The sequence below is a fragment of the Drosophila innubila genome (genome assembly GCF_004354385.1).
Source record: "Drosophila innubila isolate TH190305 chromosome 3R unlocalized genomic scaffold, UK_Dinn_1.0 2_E_3R, whole genome shotgun sequence".
NCBI classification, from domain to species: domain Eukaryota; kingdom Metazoa; phylum Arthropoda; class Insecta; order Diptera; family Drosophilidae; genus Drosophila; species Drosophila innubila.
In genome coordinates, this window is record NW_022995380.1 from 9020696 (window position 1) to 9038708 (window position 18013).

General features: G+C 36.1%; 9 protein-coding genes across 9 annotated transcripts; 5 read left to right on the forward strand and 4 right to left on the reverse strand.

Moving 5' to 3' along the window:
* Positions 1-2535: 2535 nt before the first annotated feature.
* On the forward strand, positions 2536-4368 carry LOC117792522 (dual specificity protein phosphatase 18; the record flags this gene model as incomplete). Its single annotated transcript, XM_034632695.1, has 2 exons — positions 2536-2630; positions 3572-4368. Coding segments are annotated over 2 exons (687 nt in total), but the record flags the coding sequence as incomplete, so codon positions are not given.
* Positions 4369-4375: 7 nt separating this feature from the next.
* On the reverse strand, positions 4376-6584 carry LOC117791289 (solute carrier family 25 member 51). The gene is made up of 3 exons (XM_034630998.1): positions 5704-6584; positions 5272-5401; positions 4376-5204 (listed from the first exon to the last, which is right to left on the reverse strand). The coding sequence occupies exons 1-3, from the start codon at positions 6225-6227 to the stop codon at positions 4875-4877; spliced, it is 984 nt and encodes a 327-aa protein (XP_034486889.1). The 5' UTR covers positions 6228-6584; the 3' UTR covers positions 4376-4874.
* A 748-nt stretch (positions 6585-7332) lies between these two features.
* LOC117789778 (60S ribosomal protein L32) lies at positions 7333-8158 on the forward strand. The gene is made up of 3 exons (XM_034628911.1): positions 7333-7378; positions 7591-7690; positions 7767-8158. Exons 2-3 carry the CDS (start codon positions 7598-7600, stop codon positions 8076-8078), a joined length of 405 nt encoding a protein of 134 aa, XP_034484802.1. The 5' UTR covers positions 7333-7378; positions 7591-7597; the 3' UTR covers positions 8079-8158.
* A 52-nt stretch (positions 8159-8210) lies between these two features.
* Positions 8211-9788, reverse strand: LOC117789777 (serendipity locus protein delta). Its single transcript, XM_034628910.1, has one exon. The coding sequence runs from the start codon at positions 9620-9622 to the stop codon at positions 8363-8365; it is 1260 nt and encodes a 419-aa protein (XP_034484801.1). The 5' UTR covers positions 9623-9788; the 3' UTR covers positions 8211-8362.
* Positions 9789-10481: 693 nt separating this feature from the next.
* LOC117793009 (serendipity locus protein alpha) lies at positions 10482-12174 on the reverse strand. Its single transcript, XM_034633376.1, has one exon. It carries the CDS (start codon positions 12172-12174, stop codon positions 10537-10539), a length of 1638 nt encoding a protein of 545 aa, XP_034489267.1. The 3' UTR covers positions 10482-10536.
* Positions 12175-12503: 329 nt separating this feature from the next.
* LOC117793011 (serendipity locus protein beta) lies at positions 12504-13922 on the reverse strand. The gene is made up of 2 exons (XM_034633378.1): positions 13665-13922; positions 12504-13600 (listed from the first exon to the last, which is right to left on the reverse strand). The coding sequence occupies exons 1-2, from the start codon at positions 13735-13737 to the stop codon at positions 12642-12644; spliced, it is 1032 nt and encodes a 343-aa protein (XP_034489269.1). The 5' UTR covers positions 13738-13922; the 3' UTR covers positions 12504-12641.
* A 262-nt stretch (positions 13923-14184) lies between these two features.
* On the forward strand, positions 14185-14854 carry LOC117793013 (sex-regulated protein janus-A). The gene is made up of 3 exons (XM_034633380.1): positions 14185-14423; positions 14487-14611; positions 14675-14854. Exons 1-3 carry the CDS (start codon positions 14267-14269, stop codon positions 14765-14767), a joined length of 375 nt encoding a protein of 124 aa, XP_034489271.1. The 5' UTR covers positions 14185-14266; the 3' UTR covers positions 14768-14854.
* A 57-nt stretch (positions 14855-14911) lies between these two features.
* On the forward strand, positions 14912-15601 carry LOC117793012 (sex-regulated protein janus-B-like). Its single transcript, XM_034633379.1, has 4 exons — positions 14912-15037; positions 15095-15253; positions 15310-15434; positions 15487-15601. The coding sequence occupies exons 1-4, from the start codon at positions 14986-14988 to the stop codon at positions 15574-15576; spliced, it is 426 nt and encodes a 141-aa protein (XP_034489270.1). The 5' UTR covers positions 14912-14985; the 3' UTR covers positions 15577-15601.
* A 617-nt stretch (positions 15602-16218) lies between these two features.
* LOC117793010 (zinc finger protein 771) lies at positions 16219-17808 on the forward strand. Its single transcript, XM_034633377.1, has one exon. The coding sequence runs from the start codon at positions 16345-16347 to the stop codon at positions 17671-17673; it is 1329 nt and encodes a 442-aa protein (XP_034489268.1). The 5' UTR covers positions 16219-16344; the 3' UTR covers positions 17674-17808.
* Positions 17809-18013: the final 205 nt, after the last annotated feature.

The following is an 18013-nucleotide window of genomic DNA, read 5'->3' on the forward strand; positions in this document are numbered from 1 at the left end:
AGCTCTAGCTTGAAAATTAAGAATATTTAAAAACAAACTACATTTATTCCGTGTACCTTTTTTCTTAGATTTAACTATTTTCTTTTGTAAAAAAAAAAGCTGGGTGGCAGCTTATGATTCTTTCCTATTAAAATTGGCAGCACTGAACCAACCGTTAAAATGCCAAATGGCATTTAAAATAACAACAAATTGTTCCCGTCCAATATATTAGGTGTTGATCATATAGTTAAATTTTTAAATAACTTGTATAATAGTAAAGTTCTACAATTGGTTTTTATGATAAGCCATATAAATTTTACATAAAAGACTTTAAAGTCAAGGAAACTTTGCTGACATGCACAGCGCAACCAACGGCTGAAAATATATTTATTTATACTTACACAGGTACAAAAATCGTTTAGACTTAAACCCACCCCCACCCACGAATACGTACACCTTACGCACTAGGAATTCACCACGCCGTCTGTTTACGATACAACTGAAAATACATATTTCGAAATGTGTTTGCTGTTTAGCGTCTTATGAGTCAGTCGACTTTTGCACGTCGGATGGGAAAATTCAGCAGAGTATTTTCCGAGCACTCAATTGAAATTTGTTTACGCAGCTACGAGAAAATATTTAAGCTCTACCAAATAGTTTTTATATACATACGTTCTGGAATTTGTGGAATTTTTATATCTTTTGGCGCAAAATTGGGCAGCGATACCATAAACATGCAAGAGTTAATTACCATTCCCAATTTGCCAAATAGCCTGGCAACAGACACACAAAAGAAACTTAGAAGTATTGTCGACGACATTAATAATATATCGAAATCAGTTTTATCTGATAATTGTGATGATGCTGAAAACGTCGACCGCGACTGCCAAATGTGAGTGCTTAATTCCCTTTATACTACTTAATTCAATACTAGTTTATTTATTTATACACTATGTAAACTCTCGTTAATTACAAGTCAAGGTCGCGCTTATGTCATATACACCCAAAGCTCTGTTTTTGATGGGTTTGGTTGCATTTTACTTTGTATTCGTAGGTGGGCCTTACGTTTGTATTTGTAATTCTTATATCATAGGTATGCGTGTCTGAATAATATTGCCTTATAAATATTTTGTATCATTTTCCATTCATTTTAATTAAAATTCCAATTAAAAATCTAAATAATCTGTATTAATTTAGGTTTCTATTCTTATCAAAATTTAAATAATTAATCTATCATTTGCAAATTTTGCCCTTATTATATCCTTTGTGTGGAACAGAGTATGAATGTGTATTGTGTTCTGTGAAACATATGGCCATTATTTTGATACTATAATGAAATGTGCCAATGCAGTAAGAACTTTTATTTTGATTCATTGTGCTAAACTACATGCCAAATACCTTTTCAGATCTGGCCCTGTTTATTTTCAATGCGTTGAGTTATTTCTAGAGTAGTTCATTACACACCTGGTCAAAATCAAATACCTTATACCTAATAATACAAAGATCTTTTTCAAAAGAGAATACAAAACTGTATAGAAGTTGTACTGATATATATTGTCACATTTAAAATGAACAGATTTTTAGATTCTTTTTAGTGAATTTATTTCCTTAAGTATTCCTAGAATATAGCTTATTATTATTTAAAAACTGAAAAAATATATATTTTGCATATTTTTTGGCGGTAATTATCGACAGCCGTGACTCTGACAATTGAATTGAAGGACAAAATAATTGCAAAAAAAAATAATACATTATTCATAATGAGGCAGACGAAGGTCTGCATTTCTCTGACTATCTGTCTGTCGTTCTCTCCGTCTGTCAGTTCGTTGGCTGTCAAATTCAAAAAAAAAAGAGAAAAAAATTGGCAAGAGGAATAGGCAACATTTTTAACCTTGAGTTGCATATTCTAAATGCCTAGGTGACTTCCCAAAACACACGCCTATGTATGTATCCGCATTGTAACACAATATTTTTTGTACATATTGTCAATTTGCATACACAGGTGAATATTAATATCTTCTATAAAGCGCGGCACAACAATGCTACAAGGCTGAACTCAATTCTTATTGGCATTAACCCATTTCCCTTTGTCAGTCGTCACATGATTTTATTCGCAAAATTATAGAGTGTCAACAGCACTCTAGGAATAATATACCAATCCCGCTTCCCTGCCTTTCGTTTCAAGAGTGTAGCTAAAAGCATAAATTTTGTTTAAGAATACAAAAAATTAAAAATTGTTATTTGGGCTTAATAAACACAATCATTGTGTCGCCCACAGTCTCGAAATGTGCGAAATAAACATATTTCGAATTTGTTTTTGTTTTCCATTTTCTTTTTTGCTTTTTTGCTTTTCATTTCTCAGGAGGAGAATTATAAATATAATTTTTACATACATATTTTCGTGGATGGCATTTCGGCGTGGTCAAGTGAAAGTGTCCGATGATTAATTTTGGCAATGTTCCAGCGGAATTTGTGATTATTATTTAATGACGACGAAATGTCGCCATACAAAAATCCATTGAACTTATAAATAAATTAGTTTGATGTTGTTTTACATTAACATTCCTCAACGGCACAGCTAAAGGTGTGAATGAATCTGTCAACCGAATTGCCAGTCAGCACTTAACACACCCCAAATGGTCCAAATACAAGTAATTGCCAAATTGTCGATCAAATGGAAAACATATCTTTTTTAAAGTCAATAACTTAAGAGATTTTTTCGATTTCTACAAATAGTAAGATCGTTTAACAAGTTATAAATATATTCTCAAGTTTATTTTAATTACATTTATCTTAAACTTTTCTTTAAATTCAAACTATTTTAGATTAAATTGAAATAAAATTAACACAAACTGAACTTACGAAAAACAATCAAAGCACTCCAAACATACTAAGATTCGCTAAATGCTGGAAATATATTTTTACGTTCTGAAAATTTAATTATTTTTTAAAAAATGTTGAGATGAGAAGATTTTTGAGATTCTTTCATCAGTGGGGTGCTAACAGGTGCGTGGGGTGTTCTTATATCCATTTTCAGCACATTTACCTTTTGCGTTTCAAAAACAAATTGTTTCTTTTTTGCTTACCAGTCAAACAAATAACATAATAAATTAATTCTATTTTTATAATGCGCATTATTAAACACTAACAAGCTACTAATTATAAACAAATTCCTTTATAAATATACATACGAATTTGCGTATGTGCATAGGGACATATGTTATCTACATATAAACTTATCTATGTATGTATGTTTATTATTTTGAGTGCAAAAAACAATGACGTACATGACCGATCACTAGGATTAATACGCTTCATTTTAAAAACAAACACAAAGATAACAAAAACAAAAAATGTTATTTTTATGTCCATTCATAAAATGTTTTCAGGGAGAAAAATTTCTTAAATAAAACGCAAATATCTTCTTTACAATCTCTTTACTTATTTACGTGTTAGCTCTTAAGTTTTTTCAATCACTAAAAATAAGAAATAATATATATTGTTGACAGTTTCTTTACCATGTATATGGGCTTAAAATAATTATGTTGAGTGACTAATTTAAAAAAATTTGTTATTCTCATTTTCGTTTCAGTCAGGTGAAGGCGGAGAACCATACACCGTATCCGGGCATCTCACGTTTGACGCCGTCACTTTATTTATGCGGTGCTGCGGCTGTGGTACCTGCACATCTGGACAAGCTGGGCGTGAGCTGTGTAGTCAATGTGGCTCCCGAATTGCCGGACACCCCACTGTCCAGCGTTAGTAATCCATTATACTTACGCATTAACGCACAGGATCGGGCTGGAGTCAACTTGGCGGCTCATTTCGATGAGGTTGCCGATTTGATAGAAGAGGTACGACTAAGTGGCGGCTGTTCCCTGGTGCACTGCGTTGCAGGCGTCAGTCGGTCGGCTTCGCTGTGCCTAGCCTATCTCATGAAATACGGCGGAATGAGTCTACGTGAAGCCTACACACACGTGCAGTCTATTCGCCCCAAAGTCCGACCAAATTCAGGATTCTTCCAGCAGCTGCGGCAATATGAGCAAGAATTGCGAGGCAGCTGCTCGGTTGCAATGATTTACTTTGCATCATTGGACAAGGAAATACCCGACATACTAGAGCCGGAATACAGAGCCATGGAGGACTTTTATCAAAGATATCGCAATTCGCTAAAGAAACGTTAAGATCCCAAAACTAAATATGGTCCGGTTTCTTAATTTTATGTGATATGTGTCCAAAAGCATGATGCAAATTATTTTGTAGTAATTATTGTAAATAATTTATTGTTAGTCAATTTAGTTGTAGAAAACTAAATGTACGAATATGCTGAATTATAATATTTAATACGTTATGTCTTAATTGATCCAAAATATATTTCATAAAAAAGTACTCAATGTTCAATGTAAAATTGAATTAATTTATTAATTTCAGTGAATCACAAACATCATGTAAGTATATACATTAACAACATAACTATTTAAATCAATTTGTATATACAATATTTAATAATTACTAATTGTGTTTGTTTTTGGATTATTTTAAATGCTCACAATTATTGTACTCATACCTACAATTATTGGCCTTGCATTGCAATATCGTTGGTTACTAAAACTCTCGAATCTCTGTATGCAGTCTGTATGCACTTCCCAAAAATATATAAATGTATGATTTACAAATATAATATGATCAGCGTATGAGAACATACAATGAATGCCTAAAACTGAGCACTCGTCAACGAAAACGACTTAATAATGACTTAAAAACGAAAATTTGCTAGTTAAAGGCAGAAGGAAACATTTGTATACATTCAGCTTATTTAGTTATAGTTTAGTTTAGTTTACGTATTACGTAATACATAGCACATAACAGGCGTTAGCCAATAACGCAAAATTCTCCTACTTGTTTGACGACATCGGCACCGGCTCCGGATATAGTTTTCGCTGATTAAACAACTTCTTGAGGTTCTCATAGGCAGTATTCATAATGCCCCAACTGATGAAAGAGCGCCCTGTATTGAAGGCACAACCGCGATAGAAGTTTCCAATCCGACTGTCCCTTTCACGATATATTCTCTTACAGGCATGCCAACTGCCCTCCGATTTCTGACCCATATCACTCTGCAGCGACACTTTGATCACATTCAGCGGATAAAACAATGTGCTTATACTGGCACCGATTACGGCACCAGCAATAAATTCTTGTGCAGTTCTTGTTGATACCGATTTCTGTAATCAAAATTGTTTTCAAGGATTATAAATGACACTTTGCTGGGTATGTGCAGGAAATACTTGCCCTCTTTGGTAAACGGACACTGGCTTCTTCACGTAGCATGAAAAACAATGCATTTGACAAGCCGTTGCGCCAAAATACTGGTTCAATGCCCCTGTATAGCTCCCGAAATCCATAATTGGTAACTACATATCTGAAAATGTGACAATATTAAAGTTAACTATTTACAAAGTTGGTTTTTATACCCTTGCAGAGGGAAATATCATGTTGCTATGATATGCAGACAAACATTCCTATAACTTTCGTAGGAATGAAAAACTTTGTTGCTTCTTGAGATAACTCAACGAATCTCAAAGATTGTGAACTTAGTTAGTACTCAGTTACTTAGAAATACTGAAGAAATTTTGTTGAAATCGGACATCTCTATTATAGAAAAGATTAGAAAATTTATAACACCATCTGCAAGGTTATCAAATCTTTGTTGTTATCACTCACCTAAACGCGTTCTGCGTATTGGAGAAATATTGATGGAATTTCGAGTCGGCTAGCAGCGTTTGGACGCGTTCAAATGGCAATAGAATTGATTCCACGCTACCAGCAACAACACCGGCAATGACTTTAGCTCCATAATCATTTAAGCGATAATCTTCCACCAGATAACGTCTCGTGCCATCAAATACGCCAAACATAATCGACAACGAGATGGTTTTTTGTGCTAAAGGCGGCAACATGCCGCGGTATAGGAATCCAAGTCCCTCATGACGTAGTTGCAACAAAGCGGATCCGACCGGAACTCCGTGTAACATTTGCCGAAATATGATTTTATAGATAGGATATGTGACCGAGATGTTTACAAAAGCCGAACCACATCCACACGCAAACTCCTCCCATTGGAAAGCGCCGAAAAAGCGCTCCAGAAAAAGATTCGCATGGTAGGATCTGTTAACAGCTGTTGACGCTGTCACCGGCGTCGTTTGGCTTTGGCTGTCGTCCGGAACCACAGCAACATCGGATTTCATGTTGCCGTTTTGGTCACAAAGTATGCGTCGCGTGCGCGTATGCTACCTTGTTACCATTGTTTATGGCGGTAGCCTTTGATTGCACACTTATTGTTTGCTTGCTCTTTGTTTTGGTCTTGCATTCACATTGAATTCGCTTAATTATTATATAATGAATGCAAATACTACGGCGAAAGGTCCAGTGTGGTCAAGATTTCACATAGTTATTTCTAAAAATATCGCAGTGAACATTCAGTGCTGATACTGTTGATGACTGTATAGGATTTTATTCTTAGCTATGAAATAAATATTAAATACTTGATTATTTAGCGTGTATATAATTTATATATAGATAGCAGACCAATGCTGCCAGCTTTCACAAACAACTGAGTGGCAACATTCAATTGCAGATAAAAAATAACGATAGCACTAGTGATAGTGCTGACAACTTTAGAAGATAACATAGCTGTTTCTGTCTGGAAAGCATTTTTGCGTGCACCGAATGTATATTTTAAATAGGCAAATCTCCGGCTAATGAAAATTTAACATATTTTTTTAGCAATCGAAGCCTGGCAATGGTCAGAACTAGCTATAAAATATCTAAGTTGGTAGCCGTGTGGCAGACATATCTGAGCTTACACACAATGCGACAACACTGTTTTTACATATCTTGTATTTGCATTCACATTATTATCGATAACTCGTCCAATTACATATATATGTACGTATATTTTTAGTATTTAAGACCACTAAACACTATACGATTTTGAAATACACAATATATTCTGACTTCACACTTGTGTTAATTTAACAATTTTCGGAATATCTCAAATATGTTTTAAATACAAACAATCACAATTGCTCATTAAATTTTTGTATTTTGAAAAGATTTAAGCAATACTAAATTTGACGTATACATACAAGCTAACGTTGTTCAATGTATTTTCTGATTTTACTGCGAACGCCTGAAATCATTATGTATTATAAAAAAATTTTTTGAAATATTTAAAAAAAAACTATTATTGTTGTGAAACTTGTCATGCATGTATGACAAGCAGCAAAATGGCAAACGGAAGCATAAGTTGGCAGCTCTGGTCGAATTGACAAATGTCAAGCGCCGCCAACTTCGCGTCTTTTCTCTCTCTTTTTGACGTGCTCTTAGCATATTAGCGGTTCGTGAAATTCTTAAAATCTATAAATATTATAAACATCTTCATTAAGTGTTGACTTATTTTAAATAAAAATAACAATTGAATGATTCAAAATGTTAATAGTGCCAAGATTACGTTTAAGCACTGCGTTGCCAAAGTGTTCAAGCGGATCAAACATTGTTGACATTTTGCATACACCAAAGCAAAGTCTAATGGAAATTTTCAAATTGCAGCTCCAAAATGACCATTCGCCCAGCATATCGGCCCAATATCGTTAAGAAGCGCTCCAAGCACTTCATCCGTCACCAGTCGGATCGTTATGCCAAGTTGTCGGTAAGTAACAACTATAGAATTTAAAAGGAATCAAGGATAGCAAATATTAACTATGCTACTTTTTTCTATTGTGCAGCACAAATGGCGCAAGCCTAAGGGTATTGACAACAGAGTGCGTCGTCGTTTCAAGGGCCAATACTTGATGCCAAACATTGGTTACGGTTCCAACAAGCGCACCCGTCACATGCTGCCCACGGGCTTCAAGAAATTCCTGGTCCACAACGTTAAGGAGTTGGAGGTGCTGCTGATGCAGAATCGCGTCTACTGTGCCGAGATTGCGCACGCCGTCTCCTCGAAGAAGCGTAAGGAGATTGTTGAGCGCGCCAAGCAATTGTCCGTGCGTGTGACAAATCCCAACGGTCGTCTGCGTTCCCAGGAGAACGAATAAGCTTAAGTTTGAAATTCGTTTTATTCGAGTTTTTATAACGTCGTCGGAATACAAATTTGAAACGTTAAAAGTGAACAAAATGTTGAATGTTTCTTTATTCCCCTTTAATTGAAATGCATTTGGAATATTTTAGTCCAACTACGTTTATTTGCATTATGCCATGTTTTATACAAAGAAAGATTTTTTATAAAAATGTGCAGCGATTCAGAATAGCGTTTAGTTTAATTGAAGTCTCTATAAATTATGAATATGTGTCTGCTTAGGTTTTTGAATTGTAGGTTCATTCACTTTAAGACAACGTCGTGATCGAATTGCAAGTGATGCTCCAGTTCTTTTTTATTCTCAAAGTTAGTGCTACATATGAGACAGAATCCGGAATTGTCATCGTTGTCGGACATTATCACGGTTACGGCCTGTTCAGATTCATCCACATCGACCTGCAGCTCCTCGACCACTTGATCATCCGTCGGCACCTCCTCTCGTACGCCGTAGACAACGTCGCCATCGTGTGTCTTCATATGCATTTTGAGTGTATAACGTTCTGTGAATGATTTTGGACAGACGGTACAATAATGTCTGGGTCGATTCTCCTTATGTATCAACGTGTGATGATTAAAGGTTTTGCGCGATTTAAATGATACATTGCAGATGCTGCATATGATGGGATTCTCTTCGGCTTCGTGGCGTAGTCGATGGTTGTACAGGAGATTGTCCTGGGAGAAACGTAGTCCGCACTTTTCGCATTGATATTTCTTTTTGTCCCAGTGCATGCGCATGTGTCGCAGCGTGTTAACTGGACGGGAGAAGCTCTTGGGGCAGTAACGGCATTGCTTCTCAGTCTTGCCCTCGTGGACATTCATGTGCAGTTCCAAGTACTCCTCATCGCGTCGAATGACACCGCAAATGGGACAGACGTGAGCATGTGTCTTGGAGTGCTCCTCATTGATGTGCTTCTGCAATTGATAGCGTGCATTGAAGGATTTGCCACATGTGCTGCATTCCTGTTTGGAACGCTTTGCAATGAATTTCCCTTGATTATCGGAGCCTTCCTCGAGCTTCACGGACACCGATTCGGGTTTAACTTCGCAAAGGAACTCCTGATCATCATCATCGTCGTCGTCATCCTCATCGAAATCGTCGTCTTCGTACTCCTCTTTAATATCCATCCCTGAGGCGTCCTCTTCCTTAACCAGCTCGGCAAATAAAGATTCAGCTTCGGCATCTTCTTCAGCACTTTTATCTATACCCTCAACTAAGGAATCTTCCTCGTACTCGGATTTTAGTGCAGCCCTTAATTGTGTAGTAAGTTTCTTTTGGGTTACCATTAGGTTGACCATTATAGTGTCATATTCGGCGAGTTCGTTAAAACACCTAGGGCATAGTTTTGTATCTGACTTCAGACTCATATCCGTTTTCATGCAGCTGGCCAGATGAGTTAGCACCAGAGACACAGACTTCTGCGACGACGGTACTTTTGATGATAGCATTTTATATTTTGCAGTGCCGTGTAAGTCCACGGCACCACAAAAGAAGCATGTGTTCATGGTTAGCAACTAATTATTGTTTATATGCCGAAAATAATGTTTACAACAACGGCTTTTGGCTTTAGGGATGTCAGTGATTTAGTGATGGACCGATATGATAATATTTTATGCGGGTGCAAACACTTTTAGAGAATTTTAACTTTATCAACCTTTGCTAGATACACAATTTGCTTGTATACAGAGTTGCAAAACAACCGATGATAGTTTCGATAATCTTCTCCTTGTCTAACTATCGGTTTTTCCCAAAATCGATTTAAAAAATTGACGTAGAGTTGGCAGGCCCAATCAAAGCCAGAGAGGAGAATATCAAACCACTTTTTCATTAATTTCATGTCATCCTATTAATATCATCCTATCCCAACCAGATAGTTGTTTGTTTGTCATATAGTTCAGTTGTTTTTCATCCAGTTTTACTATTATACTAACTATCGCCCGACCGCCACAGTCTGAGGACCGTTCGGTCAGAGGTCGATTACTATAAAAATATTAAAATTGCTAATAGCTATTTTCAGCTATGTTTTTAATATTTCTTCTAAAACTATGCAAAAGTGAACTGTAAAATGATTTCAAGCCAGAAACAGCTATCTTTTCCACTCAAGCTGGCAGCGCGATAGTTTTTTCTCGACAGTTTACACTGTGTATGAATAGCGCACAATTGAAATGTAAACTGAATATAATTAAACAATAAAAAAAGATTTAAAAAGAATATTTAAAATTCAAAATTCGATAAAATAAAGGTGTTGATTTTAATAAAGGTTTGAAAATCGTCACTTCTCTAGGAAAGAAGTTGTATTATTTAATTCGTTTTTTTTTTTTAATACCTTTTTCCGGGTCCACGGTTAGCAGTAAAAGACGTTGGTTTGAAATTCAGAATTCTTTTTATTTAAATTATGTTTAATGTACTTAATTATTACTTAGCTAATTTTCAGAATTTCAGTCAGTTGAAAACTTATAAGATCATTATCCTGGCCTGAATCTGAAGTTATTAATCCGCAATCATTAGAAACGATATCATTTTTTCTTGGCTTAGTGAATGAACGATGGCGTGAAGAAAAGTTTTTTGACATTGTCAAGGAGTTTTCGGTGGCACAAGCAGATCCTTGATTGACGATAATACCAAAAGCATCGCGTAATTTCGCTAAAACTGAACATAAAATTTTGAAACGCTTTATTATTCTCTTTGGATCGACATGAATCGAAAGTTCCAGTACAGCCTGACATTCTCGTAGAATTAGAACAAAATCCTGATGCAAGCGTTTTCCATCTTCCCCGAGTGCCTGATAATTTACCTTAAGCTGAAAATGTTGATGCAAAATATTACCCATTTGAGCAATATTTAACAGATGATCCTTGGGATAAAGTTTCTCGGCGCTGTGAATACTTTCAGCTAAAATATCCAAATAACTGCTCATTAAGGCACGACTGTCAATAATTTCATGAATAATATTGCGAAAAAGCACAAGCTCCTCCTTAAAGTGATGTTCCAGGATGTCAGCATGTTGTATACCGGATGTCGTCGTTTGAAGCTGGAAGGCGGGTAGAATGCAGGAATCCAACGATTCCAATGATGCGAGACAACTACGAACAATTGTTTTAGTCTTAACATCTTCGGTAAACGCTATAGCAATTACTCCAATCTGTTGAATGCGATCCATATTAACATCAAAATCTGAGATGAGTTTATCGACTGAAGTTTTTGAAGCTTCACACAGTTGTAATATATTCTTTAGCCGGATTACAGATACTTTCTCAATGTCGAAAAAGCTTGTGAAGATCAGTCGCAATAGGGCCTCATTAAGGTATGTCTCCAATGAATATAAAGCACGTTGAAGCGACAAGGCTTCTAGTTTTCGCTCTCCAGGATTATGTTCATCAAAGTTCCTCTCGAAGGCGGTACATTCGTCCAAAACTGTCTCACAAATAGAACTCAGTGCCTTTTTATCTGATGCCAAAGCCACGTTTGCAAAGGCTAATGCATGTTTAACAATGTGATTCACTTCGGTATATAATTGATGAGCCCCACAATTTTGTACTTCATTGAGATCCCGACAGCTATTGGTGTCATCTTCGTTATCACTTATACTTTCGGGCACAATTTCATTATAGGACTCAAGTTTATCAAGTGACAGATCCAAAAGTTCCACGAAAGATAGATCCTCGAGCTTTACCTCGGTGGCGGCGCTCGCCTCCTCATACAGTTGATATAGGGATGCATGTAATCGCCGCACACACCAATCAATCCGTTCCAGAAAGTGGGTACGTGTTACCAAAAGATGAGCTCCATGGCCAAGATTTTCCTCAATATTGATAGTTCGCTCCAATTGTGTGATACAAGTGAGAACCTGAGTAAAGCACAGAAATATTGTCTCGACATGTATCTTAATATTGCCCTCTAAATCATATTTGGGCGCCAACTCTGGCAAATATAATTTAAAATCACTTGCAAACTTGTGAAATGCTGCACAGAATTTATTTAACCAACAAATATTTCCGGTGCTGCCTTTTTCAATTAGTTCTGTACAAGCACTTAACTGAATAAATAATTTTTCCATTCTTGACTTGACGTTACAAAATTCAATACTCAACTGATGGCAGATGTTCCCTATCCACGCAATATATATGTGTCCGATTCCCGTGACAGGTAGCGTATCCGACATAAACCCAGCTTCGAAAATAAAAGAAACATCTGCTATTTTATTGCAGTGATTTGGTCTCAGAATATCTAAAAGTCTTCGCAGGTAAATATTCAATTCATTTAAATCTTTCTACTTTGAATAGGGATTATGAATAGTATCAGGTCGATTTCCGACTGAACAGTAAATAAATATTTGTCACTTTCTCTTACTGAAAACGACTTTATTGAGTATAACAAGCAACAAAGTAGGTTTATAGGGTGGCAAAACTTTATTTTAACCTATGTTTTATTCAATTTATGGGTCTAGGACATAGTACATGTGAACATTTGAATGTTAATGCATGAAAAGTAGACGTTTGATGGAATTTGAATAAATATACTTCTTTATTCCTGTGTGGCTTCAACTGGTAAATGGACACGTTTGTGAACCTTTAACGTATATTTGTCTACAAAGGATTTCTCACAATCCGGGCATGGATAACGCGGTCGATCCGTTTGGTGGGTTCGCAAATGGTGCTTGTAGGTGCGTTTTGTTTTGAATTGTTGATGACAGACCTCACAAATTAGCGCATGCTCCTCGGCATCGTGTCGCATTAGATGATTATACATTAGCCAGGAGAGGGAGAAACGTTCACCACATTTTTCACATTGATATTTCTTTTTGTCCCAATGTACCTCCATGTGCCGCAGAACGTTGCGTTTGTGAGAAAACTTTTTTGGACAGTATCGGCATTCCAACTCAGTCTTTCCCTCGTGCAGATTCATGTGCAAATCGAGTACTTCCTCGTCCTTTACTTTAATGCCGCAGATATTGCAGGTGGCGCATTCGTTCTTTTGACAATTATCCGTTTTAATATGCTTTTCCAGAATATCCTGGTTTGGAAACATTTCGCCACATATATGACAAGGAATATCTAGGTTTAGTTCTTCCTCGGACGATTCCGTGCTGTCCTCGCCATCGCTAAATGGAAAGTCCTCTGGCTGATCATCGCTCATTGCATCTTCATTCGACTCCAGCTTAACAGCTTTCTGTGGTGATAACTTCATAGATTCATCGCTTTGATCTGCGATGCTTGTTTTCACATCATGGGATTTAGGTGTTATGACAGCTTTCTTGGCCGGCAAACATCCTGGCTTTTGTTTTCGGCAACCTAGCAAAGAATCTGCAATTTGACGTTGAACTTGACTTAGATTTCTAACAAGCCGGTCGTAGTTGAACAGATACTCCAAGCAATCTCTGCATGCAGCTGAGGTTGGCAATAAAACCAAACGCTGATTAATTACTTTTTCAAAGTGTTTTAGTATATCTTTGATGGGCTTAAAGGTCCCAGGTACGATGCATCCTAAAATAGTATTTTAATTTTTTATCGTATTATTATTATCCAAAATGCGTCCACCAAAACTTACCTTCAATGAGCTGAAAGACGCCAACAGTCTTCACCTTGCCACAAACGAAACAGAAGGGTCGTGCTGCGCTCATTATGAATTCTGATATTTCCTGACCTTAATAATTGCTTTTTATGAAATGGGAAGTTACAAGATGCACATATTACATACACAAAGTTGTAGATAAATTTATTTTATTTTTCCTTTTAGTATAAAAGAGACGTCTTAAGAGACAACGCGTTGCCACCTGGACCAAGTGCTGCCACCCTGTTAAATTCACCGATCTGGCCATATGTACCATTTTGGGTTAATTGTCTAAATTGGTAGCTTAAATTTTTCTACCTTTTTTCGACAATTTCTTAATTTTTAAGATTTTGTTGCAATTTTCTCTATTTTTGATATATTTTTTGTTTTGGGGGCTACAGTATCGACAAAATAAGTTGACCATCGATAACAATGAAATTATTTCCTACATTTTTTAGAGGAGCCCTCGACTAGCCGATATTTCAAACCATGTTGAAATCATCGATGGAATGGTTATCGATGTGTCTGCAGTCCTAGTTCACAATTTTATGAAACAATTCGCTAACAATTTTTAAGTAAAACGAATAATATTTATCAGAATGACAGCACAAAATCTTGAATCTGTGACTCCAGTGGACATTGATGACCAGGGTATTTTCAAATATATTCTAATAAAAGTCTTTGGAAGTGAAACCTCCGACGGCAATGAACCCAGCAAGACTATAGTACGCGGATATGCAGATTGTACTTGGCATGGTAATGTCTGACATTTTTTTTTAAAGATAATAGCTACATATTTAACCATCAATTTCTTTTTAGCTGACATATATGACCGCGTTCAGGAGATTTGTAAAAAGAAAGACTTGGATACTGAATGTCTAGGTGGAGGTCGCATCGAACATAACCCAGACAAGAAGTATATTAAAGTCTATGGCTATTCCCAGGTAGGCTCAAATTGAAACTATGCATACATTATATTATCTGATCAACTATATTTTTTATCGCAGGGTTTTGGAAAAGCCGATCACTTAGAGACAAAGAGAATTTTACAAACGAAATATAAGAATTACGAAATCGAGGCATCCGATGAGGGATATTAAATTAATTTAAGATCATATGTAGCTGAAAAACACGATGTGATTATAAAGCCCAAAAGAACTGGTTTTATTAAATTTACTACAATCAAAGTAACAATAGAAAGTTTGTTTTTAAAATGGTTTAGATTTACATTGAAAAAAATCAGTTGAGCTGAACATTCCCTTCAGGCAACACATTCTGAACTTTTTTCTTCTAAATTTTAAATTTACATTCCTCAGAAATGAAATTCGCTACAGCCTCGCTTCCTTTTCGAGTTTTTTCAAATCAGTTCCGTAAGCTAAAAAGATTAAAACTACGGGCACATTAAGTTATCGTTAAATATTTTTTAGTTAGAAATTTTGCGAGCCAAAAGACTGGAAAGGCATTGCTAACAACACCCAAGGTTTCCATTGGGGAGGGATCTCTCAACTACTTGCTAGTTTCAATCTACATTCATGGCGAGACATTGTTTGCAAGGACGATAGTACGAGCGCACAAGGATTCACATAGTTAGTACTCCGTTATTAATTTGATTGGGATTGTATGTCATCCAGTAATTTTTTAGTGGCTCTGTACGACCAAGTTCGATCCGATATGGAGGAAGTTGGACTGTGCATGAAGCCCTTAGGTGGGGGTATGCTAAACGTGGATGGGAAGGCTCGAAAAATAAAAATTCACAGCATGTGCAAGGTAAGAATAATAAATTTAAAACTGATTTTATACTTCATAAATGTCTTTATAGACTTTTGGAGAAGCCGATCATTATAGAACAAAGGAAATTTTAAAATCGTCAAAGAAATATGAAAATTATAAAATTTCTGTTGGCAAGTGAATAATTATAAAACATATATAACGAGACTGGTTTTTGAATTAATCAAAAATTTTAAAAAATGTAACAAAAAATAAATGTACATAAATTAATTTTATTTTTCCTTTTAATTGGAGGTGTAAAAGAGACGTCTTAAGAGACAACACTCTACCATTTTTTTTTTTTTTTTTAAACTTAATTTTGAAGCTAGAATTTTATTAATTTTTATTTTCCCCCTAAAAACTTGGTAAGGTGTGGAAGATTGCCACCCGACGTAAGGGCTGCCACCGTGCAAAATTTCCCGATCTGGTTTTATTTTTTGTACTTAAGAATACAAGTTCATTTTCGAAATAGGGTGTTTTTCATTTTTTTACTTCAAATTTTTTTTCTAGAATTTTTTTAATTTTTGCATTATTTTTTTTTTTTACAATTTTCTTAGTTTTTTGACATAATTTTCTTTTTATAATTAAATTTTCCAACTTCTCTTCCCGAGGGCTGACGAACTTCAAACCTTAACTTAAATAATTACCTTAATTTTAAGTAATTTCGAATTATAAATTATCTTAATTATTTTTTTTATTGCATTTTGATATTTGCAAATAATAACTTTGAATTAAGCGACTGGCGCCAATCTGACACTTTATGTGGTATTTTTATGGCAGTGGAAACGTACTAAAATACTAGCGGTGTTTTTAAAGCTGTGCAACACTGGCGATTAGTATTGAGTAATAATGTTTTTCGGCAAGCAGAATTTATTGTCTTTGATATTTTACAAAAATATTGGAATTAACAATGAATTGTTGCGTTTGTCAGTTTTCCGTTCGCAATCCTAAAAATATATATGAGGAAACAATCGGAAGGCCTCCAGTATTGATAAGCGACTTGGTCCTGCAATGCACGAAGGGTACAAACTACGTCCTCAGCGAGGTGGGCTCGGCGATATGCAAGAAATGCAGCGAGAAATTGTCACGCTACCATAAGTCCTTACAAATAGCGCGTAAGCTGCGTCAGGAGATACTAGAATTAATACGAAGTCCATTTTTAATAAAGGACTTTAAGGCGGCAATCTCACGGAATGAGATTAAAATGGAGGACGTTGACAAATTTGATGAAAGTGTCGAGGAGGTCGAGACGGTGGACGCAGCTGACTTGGATGATGGATCCGATACGGTGGCAGTCAATTCATCTCTTTTGAATTCATCAACGATCGTGTTGGAAACGGAGGCAGAGACAGATGCGGAAGAACACATTCTTATAGAAAAGAATTCGACTTGTGACGAAGAGGAATTTCAGGCAGTTGACTTAGACTTGGATATTGAAAATGAGATCATTATAAATGAAGAGGTGCCTGAAGCGGATATCGATGAAGATGGGAAACATGCTTCCGATGATTTAGAAATGTTTAGAGAGGAGAAGGACATGTTAAGTGAATTCGAAGACCAAATTGACGGAACTATAGAATACTTAATCTCAGACGCTGAGGATCAAGATAGTTCTGGTGACTATACTGTCAACATTCAATGTCCAAGCTGCCCAGAGCAATTTAACAGTCGTCGTGCCTACAATGCCCATACAAAACGTGAACACTTCCCCGGCTATGTGTGTGATCAGTGCGGCAAAACTCTTCAATCATATTCTGGCTTCATTGGCCATTTGCAGAATCATGAGCCGGTCAAGCAATTCGAGTGTCCTCATTGTGGGGAACGCTTCAACCGTAAGTTTCGCCTTAAACATCACATGGCTTGGCACACTGGGGAGACGCCATATCAGTGTGAAGTCTGCTCAAAACGCTTTGTACATAAGGTTGCTCTCTATAAGCACAAAATGATCCATGACAACGAGTCCAAGCGACTGGAGTGTCAAGTTTGTGGCTTTAAGACCCGAACAAAAGCCCATCTGGAGAGGCATATGCGGTCCCACACAGGCGCCAAACCCTTTGCCTGTCCTGTGTGCAATAAGCGCTTCTCCCAAATGTACAACATGAAGGCGCATTTGCGGGAACATGAAAATCCGGGCAGTAATCGACATAGACGATTCCACTGTCCCAAATGCACACACACCTTTATTAACGAACAGAACTACTTAACCCATTGCCAGAGGGACGATTGTACGCCTGTGTAGCATACGGCGAAATTAACTACGGAGTGTTGAATTTATCTAAATTTTTGTATATATATATATTCTAAGAATTCAATTGATTTTTAAGATAATAATAACAAATGATACTTGAATAAAACCAGTTTGAATGTCCATTTATGTACTTCTTTTTATTAAATCTACATGCATTTTGCTCACAAATAAAATATGTTTACTATGATAAATGTATTCATTATTATCGTATTTCTGCGGTTATTCTCATTTTTGTAGTTTTCTTAAAAAAATATTTATTGTATGTTTGTGTTTTTTTTTTTTTTTTTTTTGTAACTTATGAAAGTAAACTAATCATCAATCGTCAAGCAAT